Consider the following 17,711-nt stretch of genomic DNA (forward strand, 5'->3'; position numbering starts at 1 on the left):
AGTCTGAACAGTTACTCTCGACAGTACATCGGGGAAAGCAGATAGTCTGAACAGTTACTCTCGACAGTGCATCGGGGAAAGCAGAGAGTCTCAACAGTTACTCTCGACAGTACATCAGGGAAAGCAGAGAGTCTGAACAGTTACTCTCGACAGTACATCGGGGAAAGCAGAGAGTCTGAACAGTTACTCTCGACAGTACATCGGGGAAAGCACAGAGTCTGAACAGTTACTCTCGACAGTACATCTGGGAAAGCAGATAGTCTGAACAGTTACTCTCGACAGTACATCGGGGAAAGCAGAGAGTCTGAACAGTTACTCTCGACAGTACATCGGGGAAAGCAGATAGTCTGAACAGTTACTCTCGACAGTACATCGGGGAAAGCAGAGAGTCTGAACAGTTACTCTCGACAGTACATCGGGGAAAGCAGATAGTCTGAACAGTTACTCTCGACAGTACATCGGGGAAAGCAGAGAGTCTGAACAGTTACTCTCGACAGTACATCGGGGAAAGCAGAGAGTCTGAACAGTTACTCTCGACAGTACATCGGGGAAAGCAGATAGTCTGAACAGTTACTCTCGACAGTACATCGGGGAAAGCAGATAGTCTGAACAGTTACTCTCGACAGTACATCGGGGAAAGCAGAGAGTCTGAACAGTTACTCTCGACAGTACATCGGGGAAAGCAGATAGTCTGAACAGTTACTCTCGACAGTACATCGGGGAAAGCAGATAGTCTGAACAGTTACTCTCGACAGTACATCGGGGAAAGCAGAGAGTCTGAACAGTTACTCTCGACAGTACATCTGGTAAAGCAGAGAGTCTGAACAGTTACTCTCGACAGTACATCGGGGAAAGCAGAAAGTCTGAACAGTTACTCTCGACAGTACATCGGGGAAAGCAGATAGTCTGAACAGTTACTTTCGACAGTACATCTGGGAAAGCAGAGAGTCTGAACAGTTACTCTCGACAGTACGTCGGGGAAAGCAGATAGTCTGAACAGTTACTCTCGACAGTACATCGGGGAAAGCAGAGAGTCACAACAGTTACTCTCGACAGTACATCGGGGAAAGCAGAGAGTCTGAACAGTTACTCTCGACAGTACATCGGGGAAAGCAGATTGTCTGAACAGTTACTCTCGACAGTACATCGGGGAAAGCAGAGAGTCTGAACAGTTACTCTCGACAGTACATCTGGGAAAGCAGAGAGTCTGAACAGTTACTCTCGACAGTACATCGGGGAAAGCAGATAGTCTGAACAGTTACTCTCGACAGTACATCGGGGAAAGCAGAGAGTCTGAACAGTTACTCTCGACAGTACATCGGGGAAAGCAGATAGTCTGAACAGTTACTCTCGACAGTACATCGGGGAAAGCAGAGAGTCTGAACAGTTACTCTCGACAATACATCTGGGAAATCAGAGAGTCTGAACAGTTACTCTCGACAGTACGTCGGGGAAAGCAGATAGTCTGAACAGTTACTCTCGGCAGTACATCGGGGAAAGCAGAGAGTCTCAACAGTTACTCTCGACAGTACATCGGGGAAAGCAGAGAGTCTGAACAGTTACTCTCGACAGTACATCGGGGAAAGCAGATTGTCTGAACAGTTACTCTCGACAGTACATCGGGGAAAGCAGAGAGTCTGAACAGTTACTCTCGACAGGACATCTGGGAAAGCAGAGAGTCTGAACAGTTACTCTCGACAGTACATCGGGGAAAGCAGAGAGTCTGAACAGTTACTCCCGACAGTACATCGGGGAAAGCAGAGAGTCTGAACAGTTACTCTCGACAGTACATCGGGGAAAGCAGATAGTCTGAACAGTTACTCTCGACAGTACATCGGGGAAAGCAGAGAGTCTGAACAGTTACTCTCGACAGTACATCGGGGAAAGCAGATAGTCTGAACAGTTACTCTCGACAGTACATCGGGGAAAGCAGAGAGTCTGAACAGTTACTCTCGACAGTACATCTGGGAAAGCAGAGAGTCTGAACAGTTACTCTCGACAGTACATCGGGGAAAGCAGATCGTCTGAACAGTTACTCTCGACAGTACATCGGGGAAAGCAGAGAGTCTGAACAGTTACTCTCGACAGTACATCTGGGAAAGCAGAGAGTCTGAACAGTTACTCTCGACAGGACATCTGGGAAAGCACAGAGTCTGAACAGTTACTCTCGACAGTTCATCTGGGAAAGCAGAGAGTCTGAACAGTTACTCTCGACAGTACATCGGGGAAAGCAGAGAGTCTGAACAGTTACTCTCGACAGTACATCGGGGAAAGCAGAGAGTCTGAACAGTTACTCTCGACAGTACATCTGGGAAAGCAGAGAGTCTGAACAGTTACTCTCGACAGTACATCGGGGAAAGCAGAGAGTCTGAACAGTTACTCTCGACAGTACATCGGGGAAAGCAGAGAGTCTGAACAGTTACTCTCGACAGTACATCGGGGAAAGCAGAGAGTCTGAACAGTTACTCTCGACAGTACATCGGGAAAGCAGATAGTCTGAACAGTTACTCTCGACAGTACGTCGGGGAAAGCAGATAGTCTGAACAGTTACTCTCGACAGTACATCGGGGAAAGCAGATAGTCTGAACAGTTACTCTCGACAGTACATCGGGGAAAGCAGATAGTCTGAACAGTTACTCTCGACAGTACATCTGGGAAAGCAGAGAGTCTGAACAGTTACTCTCGACAGTACATCAGGGAAAGCAGAGAGTCTGAACAGTTACTCTCGACAGTACATCGGGGAAAGCAGATAGTCTGAACAGTTACTCTCGACAGTACATCGGGGAAAGCAGAGAGTCTGAACAGTTACTCTCGACAGTACATCGGGGAAAGCAGAGAGTCTGAACAGTTACTCTCGACAGTACATCGGGGAAAGCAGAGAGTCTGAACAGTTACTCTCGACAGTACATCGGGGAAAGCAGAGAGTCTGAACAGTTACTCTCGACAGTACATCGGGGAAAGCAGATAGTCTGAACAGTTACTCTCGACAGTACGTCGGGGAAAGCAGATAGTCTGAACAGTTACTCTCGACAGTACATCGGGGAAAGCAGATAGTCTGAACAGTTACTCTCGACAGTACATCGGGGAAAGCAGAGAGTCTGAACAGTTACTCTCGACAGTACATCGGGGAAAGCAGAGAGTCTGAACAGTTACTCTCGACAGTACATCGGGGAAAGCAGAGAGTCTGAACAGTTACTCTCGACAGTACATCGGGGAAAGCAGATAGTCTGAACAGTTACTCTCGACAGTACATCGGGGAAAGCAGAGAGTCTGAACAGTTACTCTCGACAGTACATCGGGGAAAGCAGAGAGTCTGAAGAGTTACTCTCGACAGTACATCGGGGAAAGCAGATAGTCTGAACAGTTACTCTCGACAGTACATCGGGGAAAGCAGATAGTCTGAACAGTTACTCTCGACAGTACATAGGGGAAAGCAGAGAGTCTGAACAGTTACTCTCGACAGTACATCGGGGAAAGCAGATAGTCTGAACAGTTACTCTCGACAGTACATCGGGGAAAGCAGATAGTCTGAACAGTTACTCTCGACAGTACATCGGGGAAAGCAGAGAGTCTGAACAGTTACTCTCGACAGTACATCTGGTAAAGCAGAGAGTCTGAACAGTTACTCTCGACAGTACATCGGGGAAAGCAGAAAGTCTGAACAGTTACTCTCGACAGTACATCGGGGAAAGCAGATAGTCTGAACAGTTACTTTCGACAGTACATCTGGGAAAGCAGAGAGTCTGAACAGTTACTCTCGACAGTACGTCGGGGAAAGCAGATAGTCCGAACAGTTACTCTCGACAGTACATCGGGGAAAGCAGAGAGTCAGAACAGTTACTCTCGACAGTACATCGGGGAAAGCAGAGAGTCTGAACAGTTACTCTCGACAGTACATCGGGGAAAGCAGATTGTCTGAACAGTTACTCTCGACAGTACATCGGGGAAAGCAGAGAGTCTGAACAGTTACTCTCGACAGTACATCTGGGAAAGCAGAGAGTCTGAACAGTTACTCTCGACAGTACATCGGGGAAAGCAGATAGTCTGAACAGTTACTCTCGACAGTACATCGGGGAAAGCAGAGAGTCTGAACAGTTACTCTCGACAGTACATCGGGGAAAGCAGATAGTCTGAACAGTTACTCTCGACAGTACATCGGGGAAAGCAGAGAGTCTGAACAGTTACTCTCGACAATACATCTGGGAAATCAGAGAGTCTGAACAGTTACTCTCGACAGTACGTCGGGGAAAGCAGATAGTCTGAACAGTTACTCTCGGCAGTACATCGGGGAAAGCAGATAGTCTGAACAGTTACTCTCGACAGTACATCGGGGAAAGCAGAGAGTCTGAACAGTTACTCTCGACAGTACATCGGGGAAAGCAGATAGTCTGAACAGTTACTCTCGACAGTACATCGGGGAAAGCAGAGAGTCTGAACAGTTACTCTCGACAGTACATCGGGGAAAGCAGATAGTCTGAACAGTTACTCTCGACAGTACATCGGGGAAAGCAGAGAGTCTGAACAGTTACTCTCGACAGTACATCTGGGAAAGCAGAGAGTCTGAACAGTTACTCTCGACAGTACATCGGGGAAAGCAGATCGTCTGAACAGTTACTCTCGACAGTACATCGGGGAAAGCAGAGAGTCTGAACAGTTACTCTCGACAGTACATCTGGGTAAGCAGAGAGTCTGAACAATTACTCTCGACAGTACATCTGGGAAAGCACAGAGTCTGAACAGTTACTCTCGACAGTACATCTGGGAAAGCAGAGACTCTGAACAGTTACTCTCGACAGTCCATCGGGGAAAGCAGAGAGTCTGAACAGTTACTCTCGACAGTACATCGGGGAAAGCAGAGAGTCTGAACAGTTACTCTCGACAGTACATCGGGGAAAGCAGATAGTCTGAACAGTTACTCTCGACAGTACATCTGGGAAAGCAGAGAGTCTGAACAGTTACTCTCGACAGTACATCGGGGAAAGCAGATAGTCTGAACAGTTACTCTCGACAGCACATCGGGGAAAGCAGATAGTCTGAACAGTTACTCTCGACAGTACATCGGGGAAAGCAGAGAGTCTGAACAGTTACTCCCGACAGTACATCGGGGAAAGCAGAGAGTCTGAACAGTTACTCTCGACAGTACATCGGGGAAAGCAGATAGTCTGAACAGTTACTCTCGACAGTACATCGGGGAAAGCAGAGAGTCTGAACAGTTACTCTCGACAGTACATCGGGGAAAGCAGATAGTCTGAACAGTTACTCTCGACAGTGCATCGGGGAAAGCAGAGAGTCTCAACAGTTACTCTCGACAGTACATCAGGGAAAGCAGAGAGTCTGAACAGTTACTCTCGACAGTACATCGGGGAAAGCAGAGAGTCTGAACAGTTACTCTCGACAGTACATCGGGGAAAGCACAGAGTCTGAACAGTTACTCTCGACAGTACATCTGGGAAAGCAGATAGTCTGAACAGTTACTCTCGACAGTACATCGGGGAAAGCAGAGAGTCTGAACAGTTACTCTCGACAGTACATCGGGGAAAGCAGATAGTCTGAACAGTTACTCTCGACAGTACATCGGGGAAAGCAGAGAGTCTGAACAGTTACTCTCGACAGTACATCGGGGAAAGCAGATAGTCTGAACAGTTACTCTCGTCAGTACATCGGGGAAAGCAGAGAGTCTGAACAGTTACTCTCGACAGTACATCGGGGAAAGCAGAGAGTCTGAACAGTTACTCTCGACAGTACATCGGGGAAAGCAGATAGTCTGAACAGTTACTCTCGACAGTACATCGGGGAAAGCAGATAGTCTGAACAGTTACTCTCGACAGTACATCGGGGAAAGCAGAGAGTCTGAACAGTTACTCTCGACAGTACATCGGGGAAAGCAGATAGTCTGAACAGTTACTCTCGACAGTACATCGGGGAAAGCAGATAGTCTGAACAGTTACTCTCGACAGTACATCGGGGAAAGCAGAGAGTCTGAACAGTTACTCTCGACAGTACATCTGGTAAAGCAGAGAGTCTGAACAGTTACTCTCGACAGTACATCGGGGAAAGCAGAAAGTCTGAACAGTTACTCTCGACAGTACATCGGGGAAAGCAGATAGTCTGAACAGTTACTTTCGACAGTACATCTGGGAAAGCAGAGAGTCTGAACAGTTACTCTCGACAGTACGTCGGGGAAAGCAGATAGTCTGAACAGTTACTCTCGACAGTACATCGGGGAAAGCAGAGAGTCACAACAGTTACTCTCGACAGTACATCGGGGAAAGCAGAGAGTCTGAACAGTTACTCTCGACAGTACATCGGGGAAAGCAGATTGTCTGAACAGTTACTCTCGACAGTACATCGGGGAAAGCAGAGAGTCTGAACAGTTACTCTCGACAGGACATCTGGGAAAGCAGAGAGTCTGAACAGTTACTCTCGACAGTACATCGGGGAAAGCAGATAGTCTGAACAGTTACTCTCGACAGTACATCGGGGAAAGCAGAGAGTCTGAACAGTTACTCTCGACAGTACATCGGGGAAAGCAGATAGTCTGAACAGTTACTCTCGACAGTACATCGGGGAAAGCAGAGAGTCTGAACAGTTACTCTCGACAATACATCTGGGAAATCAGAGAGTCTGAACAGTTACTCTCGACAGTACGTCGGGGAAAGCAGATAGTCTGAACAGTTACTCTCGGCAGTACATCGGGGAAAGCAGAGAGTCTCAACAGTTACTCTCGACAGTACATCGGGGAAAGCAGAGAGTCTGAACAGTTACTCTCGACAGTACATCGGGGAAAGCAGATTGTCTGAACAGTTACTCTCGACAGTACATCGGGGAAAGCAGAGAGTCTGAACAGTTACTCTCGACAGTACATCTGGGAAAGCAGAGAGTCTGAACAGTTACTCTCGACAGTACATCGGGGAAAGCAGAGAGTCTGAACAGTTACTCCCGACAGTACATCGGGGAAAGCAGAGAGTCTGAACAGTTACTCTCGACAGTACATCGGGGAAAGCAGATAGTCTGAACAGTTACTCTCGACAGTACATCGGGGAAAGCAGAGAGTCTGAACAGTTACTCTCGACAGTACATCGGGGAAAGCAGATAGTCTGAACAGTTACTCTCGACAGTACATCGGGGAAAGCAGAGAGTCTGAACAGTTACTCTCGACAGTACATCTGGGAAAGCAGAGAGTCTGAACAGTTACTCTCGACAGTACATCGGGGAAAGCAGATCGTCTGAACAGTTACTCTCGACAGTACATCGGGGAAAGCAGAGAGTCTGAACAGTTACTCTCGACAGTACATCTGGGAAAGCAGAGAGTCTGAACAGTTACTCTCGACAGGACATCTGGGAAAGCACAGAGTCTGAACAGTTACTCTCGACAGTTCATCTGGGAAAGCAGAGAGTCTGAACAGTTACTCTCGACAGTACATCGGGGAAAGCAGAGAGTCTGAACAGTTACTCTCGACAGTACATCGGGGAAAGCAGAGAGTTAGAACAGTTACTCTCGACAGTACATCTGGGAAAGCAGAGAGTCTGAACAGTTACTCTCGACAGTACATCGGGGAAAGCAGAGAGTCTGAACAGTTACTCTCGACAGTACATCGGGGAAAGCAGAGAGTCTGAACAGTTACTCTCGACAGTACATCGGGGAAAGCAGAGAGTCTGAACAGTTACTCTCGACAGTACATCGGGAAAGCAGATAGTCTGAACAGTTACTCTCGACAGTACGTCGGGGAAAGCAGATAGTCTGAACAGTTACTCTCGACAGTACATCGGGGAAAGCAGATAGTCTGAACAGTTACTCTCGACAGTACATCGGGGAAAGCAGATAGTCTGAACAGTTACTCTCGACAGTACATCTGGGAAAGCAGAGAGTCTGAACAGTTACTCTCGACAGTACATCGGGGAAAGCAGAGAGTCTGAACAGTTACTCTCGACAGTACATCGGGGAAAGCAGAGAGTCTGAACAGTTACTCTCGACAGTACATCGGGGAAAGCAGATAGTCTGAACAGTTACTCTCGACAGTACATCGGGGAAAGCAGAGAGTCTGAACAGTTACTCTCGACAGTACATCGGGGAAAGCAGATAGTCTGAACAGTTACTCCCGACAGTACATCGGGGAAAGCAGAGAGTCTGAACAGTTACTCCCGACAGTACATCGGGGAAAGCAGATAGTCTGAACAGTTACTCTCGACAGTACATCGGGGAAAGCAGAGAGTCTGAACAGTTACTCTCGACAGTACATCGGGGAAAGCAGAGAGTCTGAACAGTTACTCTCGACAGTACATCGGGGAAAGCAGAGAGTCTGAACAGTTACTCTCGACAGTACATCGGGGAAAGCAGATAGTCTGAACAGTTACTCCCGACAGTACATCGGGGAAAGAAGAGAGTCTGAACAGTTACTCTCGACAGTGCATTGGGGAAAGCAGAGAGTCTGAACAGTTACTCCCGACAGTACATCGGGGAAAGCAGATAGTCTGAACAGTTACTCTCGACAGTACATCGGGGAAAGCAGAGAGTCTGAACAGTTACTCTCGACAGTACATCGGGGAAAGCAGATAGTCTGAACAGTTACTCTCGACAGTACATCGGGGAAAGCAGAGAGTCTGAACAGTTACTCTCGACAGTACATCGGGGAAAGCAGAGAGTCTGAACAGTTACTCTCGACAGTACATCTGGGAAAGCAGATAGTCTGAACAGTTACTCCCGACAGTACATCGGGGAAAGCAGAGAGTCTGAACAGTTACTCTCGACAGTACATCGGGGAAAGCAGATAGTCTGAACAGTTACTCTCGACAGTACATCGGGGAAAGCAGAGAGTCTGAACAGTTACTCTCGACAGTACATCGGGGAAAGCAGAGAGTCTGAACAGTTACTCTCGACAGTACATCTGGGAAAGCAGAGAGTCTGAACAGTTACTCTCGACAGTACATCGGGGAAAGCAGAGAGTCTGAACAGTTACTCTCGACAGTACATCGGGGAAAGCAGAGAGTCTGAACAGTTACTCTCGACAGTACATCGGGGAAAGCAGAGAGTCTGAACAGTTACTCTCGACAGTACATCGGGGAAAGCAGATAGTCTGAACAGTTACTCTCGACAGTACGTCGGGGAAAGCAGATAGTCTGAACAGTTACTCTCGACAGTACATCGGGGAAAGCAGATAGTCTGAACAGTTACTCTCGACAGTACGTCGGGGAAAGCAGATAGTCTGAACAGTTACTCTCGACAGTACATCGGGGAAAGCAGATAGTCTGAACAGTTACTCTCGACAGTACATCGGGGAAAGCAGAGAGTCTGAACAGTTACTCTCGACAGTACATCGGGGAAAGCAGAGAGTCTGAACAGTTACTCTCGACAGTACATCGGGGAAAGCAGATTGTCTGAACAGTTACTCTCGACAGTACATCGGGGAAAGCAGAGAGTTAGAACAGTTACTCTCGACAGTACATCTGGGAAAGCAGAGAGTCTGAACAGTTACTCTCGACAGTACATCGGGGAAAGCAGAGAGTCTGAACAGTTACTCTCGACAGTACATCGGGGAAAGCAGAGAGTCTGAACAGTTACTCTCGACAGTACATCGGGGAAAGCAGAGAGTCTGAACAGTTACTCTCGACAGTACATCGGGAAAGCAGATAGTCTGAACAGTTACTCTCGACAGTACGTCGGGGAAAGCAGATAGTCTGAACAGTTACTCTCGACAGTACATCGGGGAAAGCAGATAGTCTGAACAGTTACTCTCGACAGTACATCGGGGAAAGCAGATAGTCTGAACAGTTACTCTCGACAGTACATCTGGGAAAGCAGAGAGTCTGAACAGTTACTCTCGACAGTACATCGGGGAAAGCAGAGAGTCTGAACAGTTACTCTCGACAGTACATCGGGGAAAGCAGAGAGTCTGAACAGTTACTCTCGACAGTACATCGGGGAAAGCAGATAGTCTGAACAGTTACTCTCGACAGTACATCGGGGAAAGCAGAGAGTCTGAACAGTTACTCTCGACAGTACATCGGGGAAAGCAGATAGTCTGAACAGTTACTCCCGACAGTACATCGGGGAAAGCAGAGAGTCTGAACAGTTACTCCCGACAGTACATCGGGGAAAGCAGATAGTCTGAACAGTTACTCTCGACAGTACATCGGGGAAAGCAGAGAGTCTGAACAGTTACTCTCGACAGTACATCGGGGAAAGCAGAGTCTGAACAGTTACTCTCGACAGTACATCGGGGAAAGCAGAGAGTCTGAACAGTTACTCTCGACAGTACATCGGGGAAAGCAGATAGTCTGAACAGTTACTCCCGACAGTACATCGGGGAAAGAAGAGAGTCTGAACAGTTACTCTCGACAGTGCATTGGGGAAAGCAGAGAGTCTGAACAGTTACTCCCGACAGTACATCGGGGAAAGCAGATAGTCTGAACAGTTACTCTCGACAGTACATCGGGGAAAGCAGAGAGTCTGAACAGTTACTCTCGACAGTACATCGGGGAAAGCAGATAGTCTGAACAGTTACTCTCGACAGTACATCGGGGAAAGCAGAGAGTCTGAACAGTTACTCTCGACAGTACATCGGGGAAAGCAGAGAGTCTGAACAGTTACTCTCGACAGTACATCTGGGAAAGCAGATAGTCTGAACAGTTACTCCCGACAGTACATCGGGGAAAGCAGAGAGTCTGAACAGTTACTCTCGACAGTACATCGGGGAAAGCAGATAGTCTGAACAGTTACTCTCGACAGTACATCGGGGAAAGCAGAGAGTCTGAACAGTTACTCTCGACAGTACATCGGGGAAAGCAGAGAGTCTGAACAGTTACTCTCGACAGTACATCTGGGAAAGCAGAGAGTCTGAACAGTTACTCTCGACAGTACATCGGGGAAAGCAGAGAGTCTGAACAGTTACTCTCGACAGTACATCGGGGAAAGCAGAGAGTCTGAACAGTTACTCTCGACAGTACATCGGGGAAAGCAGAGAGTCTGAACAGTTACTCTCGACAGTACATCGGGGAAAGCAGATAGTCTGAACAGTTACTCTCGACAGTACGTCGGGGAAAGCAGATAGTCTGAACAGTTACTCTCGACAGTACATCGGGGAAAGCAGATAGTCTGAACAGTTACTCTCGACAGTACATCGGGGAAAGCAGAGAGTCTGAACAGTTACTCTCGACAGTACATCGGGGAAAGCAGAGAGTCTGAACAGTTACTCTCGACAGTACATCGGGGAAAGCAGATTGTCTGAACAGTTACTCTCGACAGTACATCGGGGAAAGCAGAGAGTCTGAACAGTTACTCTCGACAGTACATCTGGGAAAGCAGAGAGTCTGAACAGTTACTCTCGACAGTACATCGGGGAAAGCAGATAGTCTGAACAGTTACTCTCGACAGTACATCGGGGAAAGCAGAGAGTCTGAACAGTTACTCTCGACAGTACATCGGGGAAAGCAGATAGTCTGAACAGTTACTCTCGACAGTACATCGGGGAAAGCAGATAGTCTGAACAGTTACTCTCGACAGTACATCTGGGAAAGCAGAGAGTCTGAACAGTTACTCTCGACAGTACATCGGGGAAAGCAGATAGTCTGAACAGTTACTCTCGACAGTACATCGGGGAAAGCAGAGAGTCTGAACAGTTACTCTCGACAGTACATCGGGGAAAGCAGAGAGTCTGAACAGTTACTCTCGACAGTACATCGGGGAAAGCAGAGAGTCTGAACAGTTACTCTCGACAGTACATCGGGGAAAGCAGATAGTCTGAACAGTTACTCTCGACAGTACGTCGGGGAAAGCAGATAGTCTGAACAGTTACTCTCGACAGTACATCGGGGAAAGCAGATAGTCTGAACAGTTACTCTCGACAGTACATCGGGGAAAGCAGAGAGTCTGAACAGTTACTCTCGACAGTACATCGGGGAAAGCAGAGAGTCTGAACAGTTACTCTCGACAGTACATCGGGGAAAGCAGATTGTCTTAACAGTTACTCTCGACAGTACATCGGGGAAAGCAGAGAGTCTGAACAGTTACTCTCGACAGTACATCGGGGAAAGCAGATAGTCTGAACAGTTACTCTCGACAGTACATCGGGGAAAGCAGAGAGTCTGAACAGTTACTCTCGACAGTACATCGGGGAAAGCAGATAGTCTGAACAGTTACTCTCGACAGTACATCGGGGAAAGCAGATAGTCTGAACAGTTACTCTCGACAGTACATCTGGGAAAGCAGAGAGTCTGAACAGTTACTCTCGACAGTACATCGGGGAAAGCAGATAGTCTGAACAGTTACTCTCGACAGTACATCGGGGAAAGCAGAGAGTCTGAACAGTTACTCTCGACAGTACATCGGGGAAAGCAGATAGTCTGAACAGTTACTCTCGACAGTACATCGGGGAAAGCAGAGAGTCTGAACAGTTACTCTCGACAGTACATCGGGGAAAGCAGATAGTCTGAACAGTTACTCCCGACAGTACATCGGGGAAAGCAGAGAGTCTGAACAGTTACTCCCGACAGTACATCGGGGAAAGCAGATAGTCTGAACAGTTACTCTCGACAGTACATCGGGGAAAGCAGAGAGTCTGAACAGTTACTCTCGACAGTACATCGGGGAAAGCAGATAGTCTGAACAGTTACTCTCGACAGTACATCGGGGAAAGCAGAGAGTCTGAACAGTTACTCTCGACAGTACATCGGGGAAAGCAGAGAGTCTGAACAGTTACTCTCGACAGTACATCGGGGAAAGCAGATAGTCTGAACAGTTACTCCCGACAGTACATCGGGGAAAGCAGAGAGTCTGAACAGTTACTCTCGACAGTACATCGGGGAAAGCAGATAGTCTGAACAGTTACTCTCGACAGTACATCGGGGAAAGCAGATAGTCTGAACAGTTACTCTCGACAGTACATCGGGGAAAGCAGAGAGTCTGAACAGTTACTCTCGACAGTACATCGGGGAAAGCAGAGAGTCTGAACAGTTACTCTCGACAGTACATCGGGGAAAGCAGAGAGTCTGAACAGTTACTCTCGACAGTACATCTGGGAAAGCAGAGAGTCTGAACAGTTACTCTCGACAGTACATCGGGGAAAGCAGATCGTCTGAACAGTTAATCTCGACAGTACATTGGGGAAAGCAGAGAGTCTGAACAGTTACTCTCGACAGTACATCTGGGAAAGCAGAGAGTCTGAACAGTTACTCTCGACAGTACATCTGGGAAAGCACAGAGTCTGAACAGTTACTCTCGACAGTGCATCTGGGAAAGCAGAGAGTCTGAACAGTTACTCTCGACAGTACATCGGGGAAAGCAGAGAGTCTGAACAGTTACTCTCGACAGTACATCGGGGAAAGCAGAGAGTCTGAACAGTTACTCTCGACAGTACATCTGGGAAAGCAGAGAGTCTGAACAGTTACTCTCGACAGTACATCGGGGAAAGCAGAGAGTCTGAACAGTTACTCTCGACAATACATCGGGGAAAGCAGAGAGTCTGAACAGTTACTCTCGACAGTACATCGGGGAAAGCAGAGAGTCTGAACAGTTACTCTCGACAGTACATCGGGGAAAGCAGAGAGTCTGAACAGTTACTCTCGACAGTACATCTGGGAAAGCAGAGAGTCTGAACAGTTACTCTCGACAGTACATCGGGGAAAGCAGAGAGTCTGAACAGTTACTCTCGACAGTACATCGGGGAAAGCAGATAGTCTGAACAGTTACTCTCGACAGTACATCGGGGAAAGCAGAGAGTATGAACAGTTACTCTCGACAGTGCATCGGGGAAAGCAGAGAGTCTGAACAGTTACTCTCGACAGTACATCGGGGAAAGCAGAGAGTCTGAACAGTTACTCTCGACAGTACATCTGGGAAAGCAGAGAGTCTGAACAGTTACTCTCGACAGTACATCGGGGAAAGCAGATAGTCTGAACAGTTACTCCCGACAGTACATCTGGGAAAGCAGAGAGTCTGAACAGTTACTCTCGACAGTACGTCGGGGAAAGCAGAGAGTCTGAACAGTTACTCTCGACAGTACATCTGGGAAAGCAGATAGTCTGAACAGTTACTCTCGACAGCACATCGGGGAAAGCAGAGAGTCTGAAGTTACTCTCGACAGTACATCTGGGAAAGCAGAGAGTCTGAACAGTTACTCTCGACAGTACATCGGGGAAAGCAGATAGTCTGAACAGTTACTCTCGACAGTACATCGGGGAAAGCAGAGAGTATGAACAGTTACTCTCGACAGTACATCGGGGAAAGCAGAGAGTCTGAACAGTTACTCTCGACAGTACATCGGGGAAAGCAGAGAGTCTGAACAGTTACTCTCGACAGTACATCGGGGAAAGCAGAGAGTCTGAACAGTTACTCTCGACAGTACATCGGGGAAAGCAGAGAGTCTGAACAGTTACTCTCGACAGTACATCGGGGAAAGCAGATAGTCTGAACAGTTACTCTCGACAGTACATCGGGGAAAGCAGAGAGTCTGAACAGTTACTCTCGACAGTACACAGCCAACTCCATCTCCCCACCTCAGTTCCGAGATGGCACCTGGGGAGTGTGGACCAATGAATTAGAATGGCTGATATACATCTCATGGCAGTCTTAAACAGAAGGCACTAATGCGGTATTCCCAATCGGTGGGCCTCTGACTACCCCTGTCATCTTCTTACCCATGAGTTTTAATTTTTCATTTCTTGCCATCCATTACCATCTGACCATTGACCCAGACGGAAAAAGAGACTGACCTGTTGCAACCTCCCGCACAAGCACAGCGGAGAGCTTGATGATGGGGCTGAAGATGTGTTTGGTGTCAGCGTTGGCAGCAAGATTCTTACTATGACATTTCAACACCAGCCGTTCATCCTGCTTCTGGGACAGAACCAGAATGTCCTCCAACAGCAGTGTGTAGAGATCTGTGTTGACATGGAAGGATGAACAGAATTAGCATCCATAAATTCTCAATGTGCAATGCACTCAGTGTTAAACACTGGTCTGTTTTGTGTGAATTTGAGAACAATGCAAGGATTCACAAGAAGCTTGTGTCAGTCACTGTCTGGGTTGGGGGTCGAAGTGAGAATTTGTACCGAATTGGTTCTTAAACTGTGGTGGTCGAAGCAGCCGATCAGGTCAGGAACCATTAGGGGACTGAAACCGTGCCACGATCGCCCCAGCTGCTTACAGCATCACTCTGTGCTTAGCATAGCATCGTACAGCAAGGCTGGTGGCTGCTCGTCCGTCCACGCTTGGGCTGTTACCCTCTCGCCACAATTCATAAAACACGCGAACTGCGCTGGTTAAATCTGCAGCTTCCACAACATCAAACATCTAATGAAAAGAACCTGTACCGTAAATACCCGAGAGACAGGAACCCATACCGTAAATACCCGAGAGACAGGAACCCGTACCGTAAATACCCGAGAGACAGGAACCCGTACCGTAAATACCCGAGAGACAGGAACCCGTACCGTAAATACCCGAGAGACAGGAACCCGTACCGTAAATACCCGAGAGACAGGAACCCGTACCGTAAATACCCGAGAGACAGGAACCCGTCCCGTAAATACCAGAGAGACAGGAACCAGTACCGTAAATACCCGCGAGACAAGAACCTCTACCGCAAATACCCGCGAGACAGGAACCCGTACCGTAAATACCAGAGAAAGAGGAACCCGTACCGTAAATGCCCGAGAAAGAAGAACCCGTACCGTAAATACCCGAGAAAGAGGAACCCGTACCGTAAATACCCGAGAGACAGGAACTCGTACCGTAAATACCCGAGAGACAGGAACCCGTACCGTAAATACCCGAGAAAGAGGAACCCGTACCGTAAATACCCGCGAGACAGGAACCCGCACCGCAAATACCCGCGAGACAGGAACCCGTACCGCAAATACCCGAGAGACAGGAACCCGTACCGCAAATACCCGCGAGACAGGAACCCGTACCGCAAATACCCGCGAGACAGGGACCCGCACCGTAAATACCCGAGAGACAGGAACCAGTACCGTAAATACCCGAGAGACAGGAACCTGTACCATAAATACCCGAGAGACAGGAACCAGTACCGTAAATACCCGAGAAAGAGGAACCCGTACCGTAAATACCCGAGAGACAGGAACCCGTACCGTAAATACCCGAGACAGGAACCAGTACCGTAAACACCCACGAGACAGAAACCCGTGCCGCAAATACCCGCGAGACAGGAACCCGTACCGTAAATACCCGAGAAAGAGGAACCCGTACCGTAAATACCCGAGAGACAGGAACCCGTACCGCAAATACCCGCGAGACAGGAACCCGTACCGTAAATACCCGAGAGACAGGAACCTGTACCGTAAATACCTGAGAGACAGGAACCCGTACCGCAAATACCCGAGAGACAAGAACCTCTACCGCAAATACCTGCGAGACAGGAACCCGCACCATAAATACCAAAGAGACAGGAACCTGTACCGTAAATACCCGAGAGACAGGAACCCGCACCGCAAATACCCGCGAGACAGGAACCCGTACCGCAAATACCCGAGAGACAGGAACCCGTACCGTAAATACCCGAGAGACAGGAACCCGTACCGCAAATACCCGCGAGACAGGAACCCGTACCGTAAATACCCGCGAGACAGGAACCAGTACCGCAAATACCCAAGAGACAGAAACCCGTACCGCAAATACCCGAGAGACAGGAACCCGTACCGTAAATACCCGAGAGACAGGAACCCGTACCGTAAATACCCGAGAGACAGGAACCCACACCGTAAATACCCGAGAGACAGGAACCCATACCGCAAATACCCGAGAGACAGGAACCAGTACCGCAAATACCCAAGAGACAGAAACCCGTACCGCAAATACCCGAGAGACAAGAACCTCTTCCGCAAATACCCGCGAGACAGGAACCCGCACCGTAAATACCAAAGAGACAGGAACCTGTACCGTAAATACCTGTGAGACAGGAACCCGCACCGTAAATACCAAAGAGACAGGAACCTATACCGTAAATACCCGAGAGACAGAAACCCGCACCGTAAATATCAAAGAGACAGGAACCTGTACCGTAAATACCTGCGAGACAGGAACCCGCACCGTAAATACCCGAGAGACAGGAACCTCTACCGCAAATACCCGCGAGACAGGAACCCGCACCGCAAATACCCGAGAGACAGGAACCCGCACCGTAAATACCCACGAGACAGGAACCCGTACCGCAAATACCCGCGAGACAGGAACCCGTACCGCAAATACCCGCGAGACAGGAACCCGTACCGCAAATACCCGCGAGACAGGAACCCGTACCGCAAATACCCGTGAGACAGGAACCCGTACCGCAAATACCCGTGAGACAGGAAACCATACCGCAAATACCCGAGAGACAGGAACCCGTACCGCAAATACCCGAGAGACAGAAACCCGTACCGCAAATACCCGAGACAAGAACCTCTACCGCAAATACCCGCGAGGCAGGAACCCGCACCGTAAATACAAAAGAGACAGGAACCTGTACCGTAAATACCCGAGAGACAGGAACCTGTACCGTAAATACCCGAGAGACAGGAACCCGTACCGCAAATACCCGCGAGACAGGAACCCGCACCGTAAATACCCGAGAGACAGGAACCTCTACCGCAAATACCCGCGAGACAGGAACCCGCACCGCAAATACCCGCGAGACAGGAACCCGCACCGTAAATACCCGAGAGACAGGAACCCGCACCGTAAATACCCACGAGACAGGAACCCGCACCGTAAATAC

General features: G+C 48.6%; 1 protein-coding gene across 12 annotated transcripts in view; it reads right to left on the minus strand.

The window, feature by feature from the left end:
* The window catches only part of LOC147100184 (rho guanine nucleotide exchange factor 12-like), a 278,585-nt gene that overhangs the window by 113,834 nt on the left and 147,040 nt on the right, over window positions 1–17,711 (minus strand). For 11 of the 12 annotated variants that reach the window (XR_015073688.1, XM_085967602.1, XM_085967601.1 and 8 more), the window contains one exon: window positions 14,707–14,874. The exons of the other annotated variant lie outside the window; for it this stretch is intronic. Coding sequence is in view for 10 of the 11 variants with exons in the window: in XM_085967602.1 (XP_085823728.1) it covers window positions 14,707–14,874 (168 nt within the window). In the remaining variant the exon portion in view is untranslated. The remainder of the gene's footprint in view (window positions 1–14,706; window positions 14,875–17,711) is intronic. 12 annotated transcript variants of the gene reach the window in all.

The sequence above is a fragment of the Somniosus microcephalus genome, chromosome 26 (assembly GCF_052327205.1).
Source record: "Somniosus microcephalus isolate GS21.2 chromosome 26, FLI_Smic_1.0, whole genome shotgun sequence".
Lineage (NCBI taxonomy): Eukaryota > Metazoa > Chordata > Chondrichthyes > Squaliformes > Somniosidae > Somniosus > Somniosus microcephalus.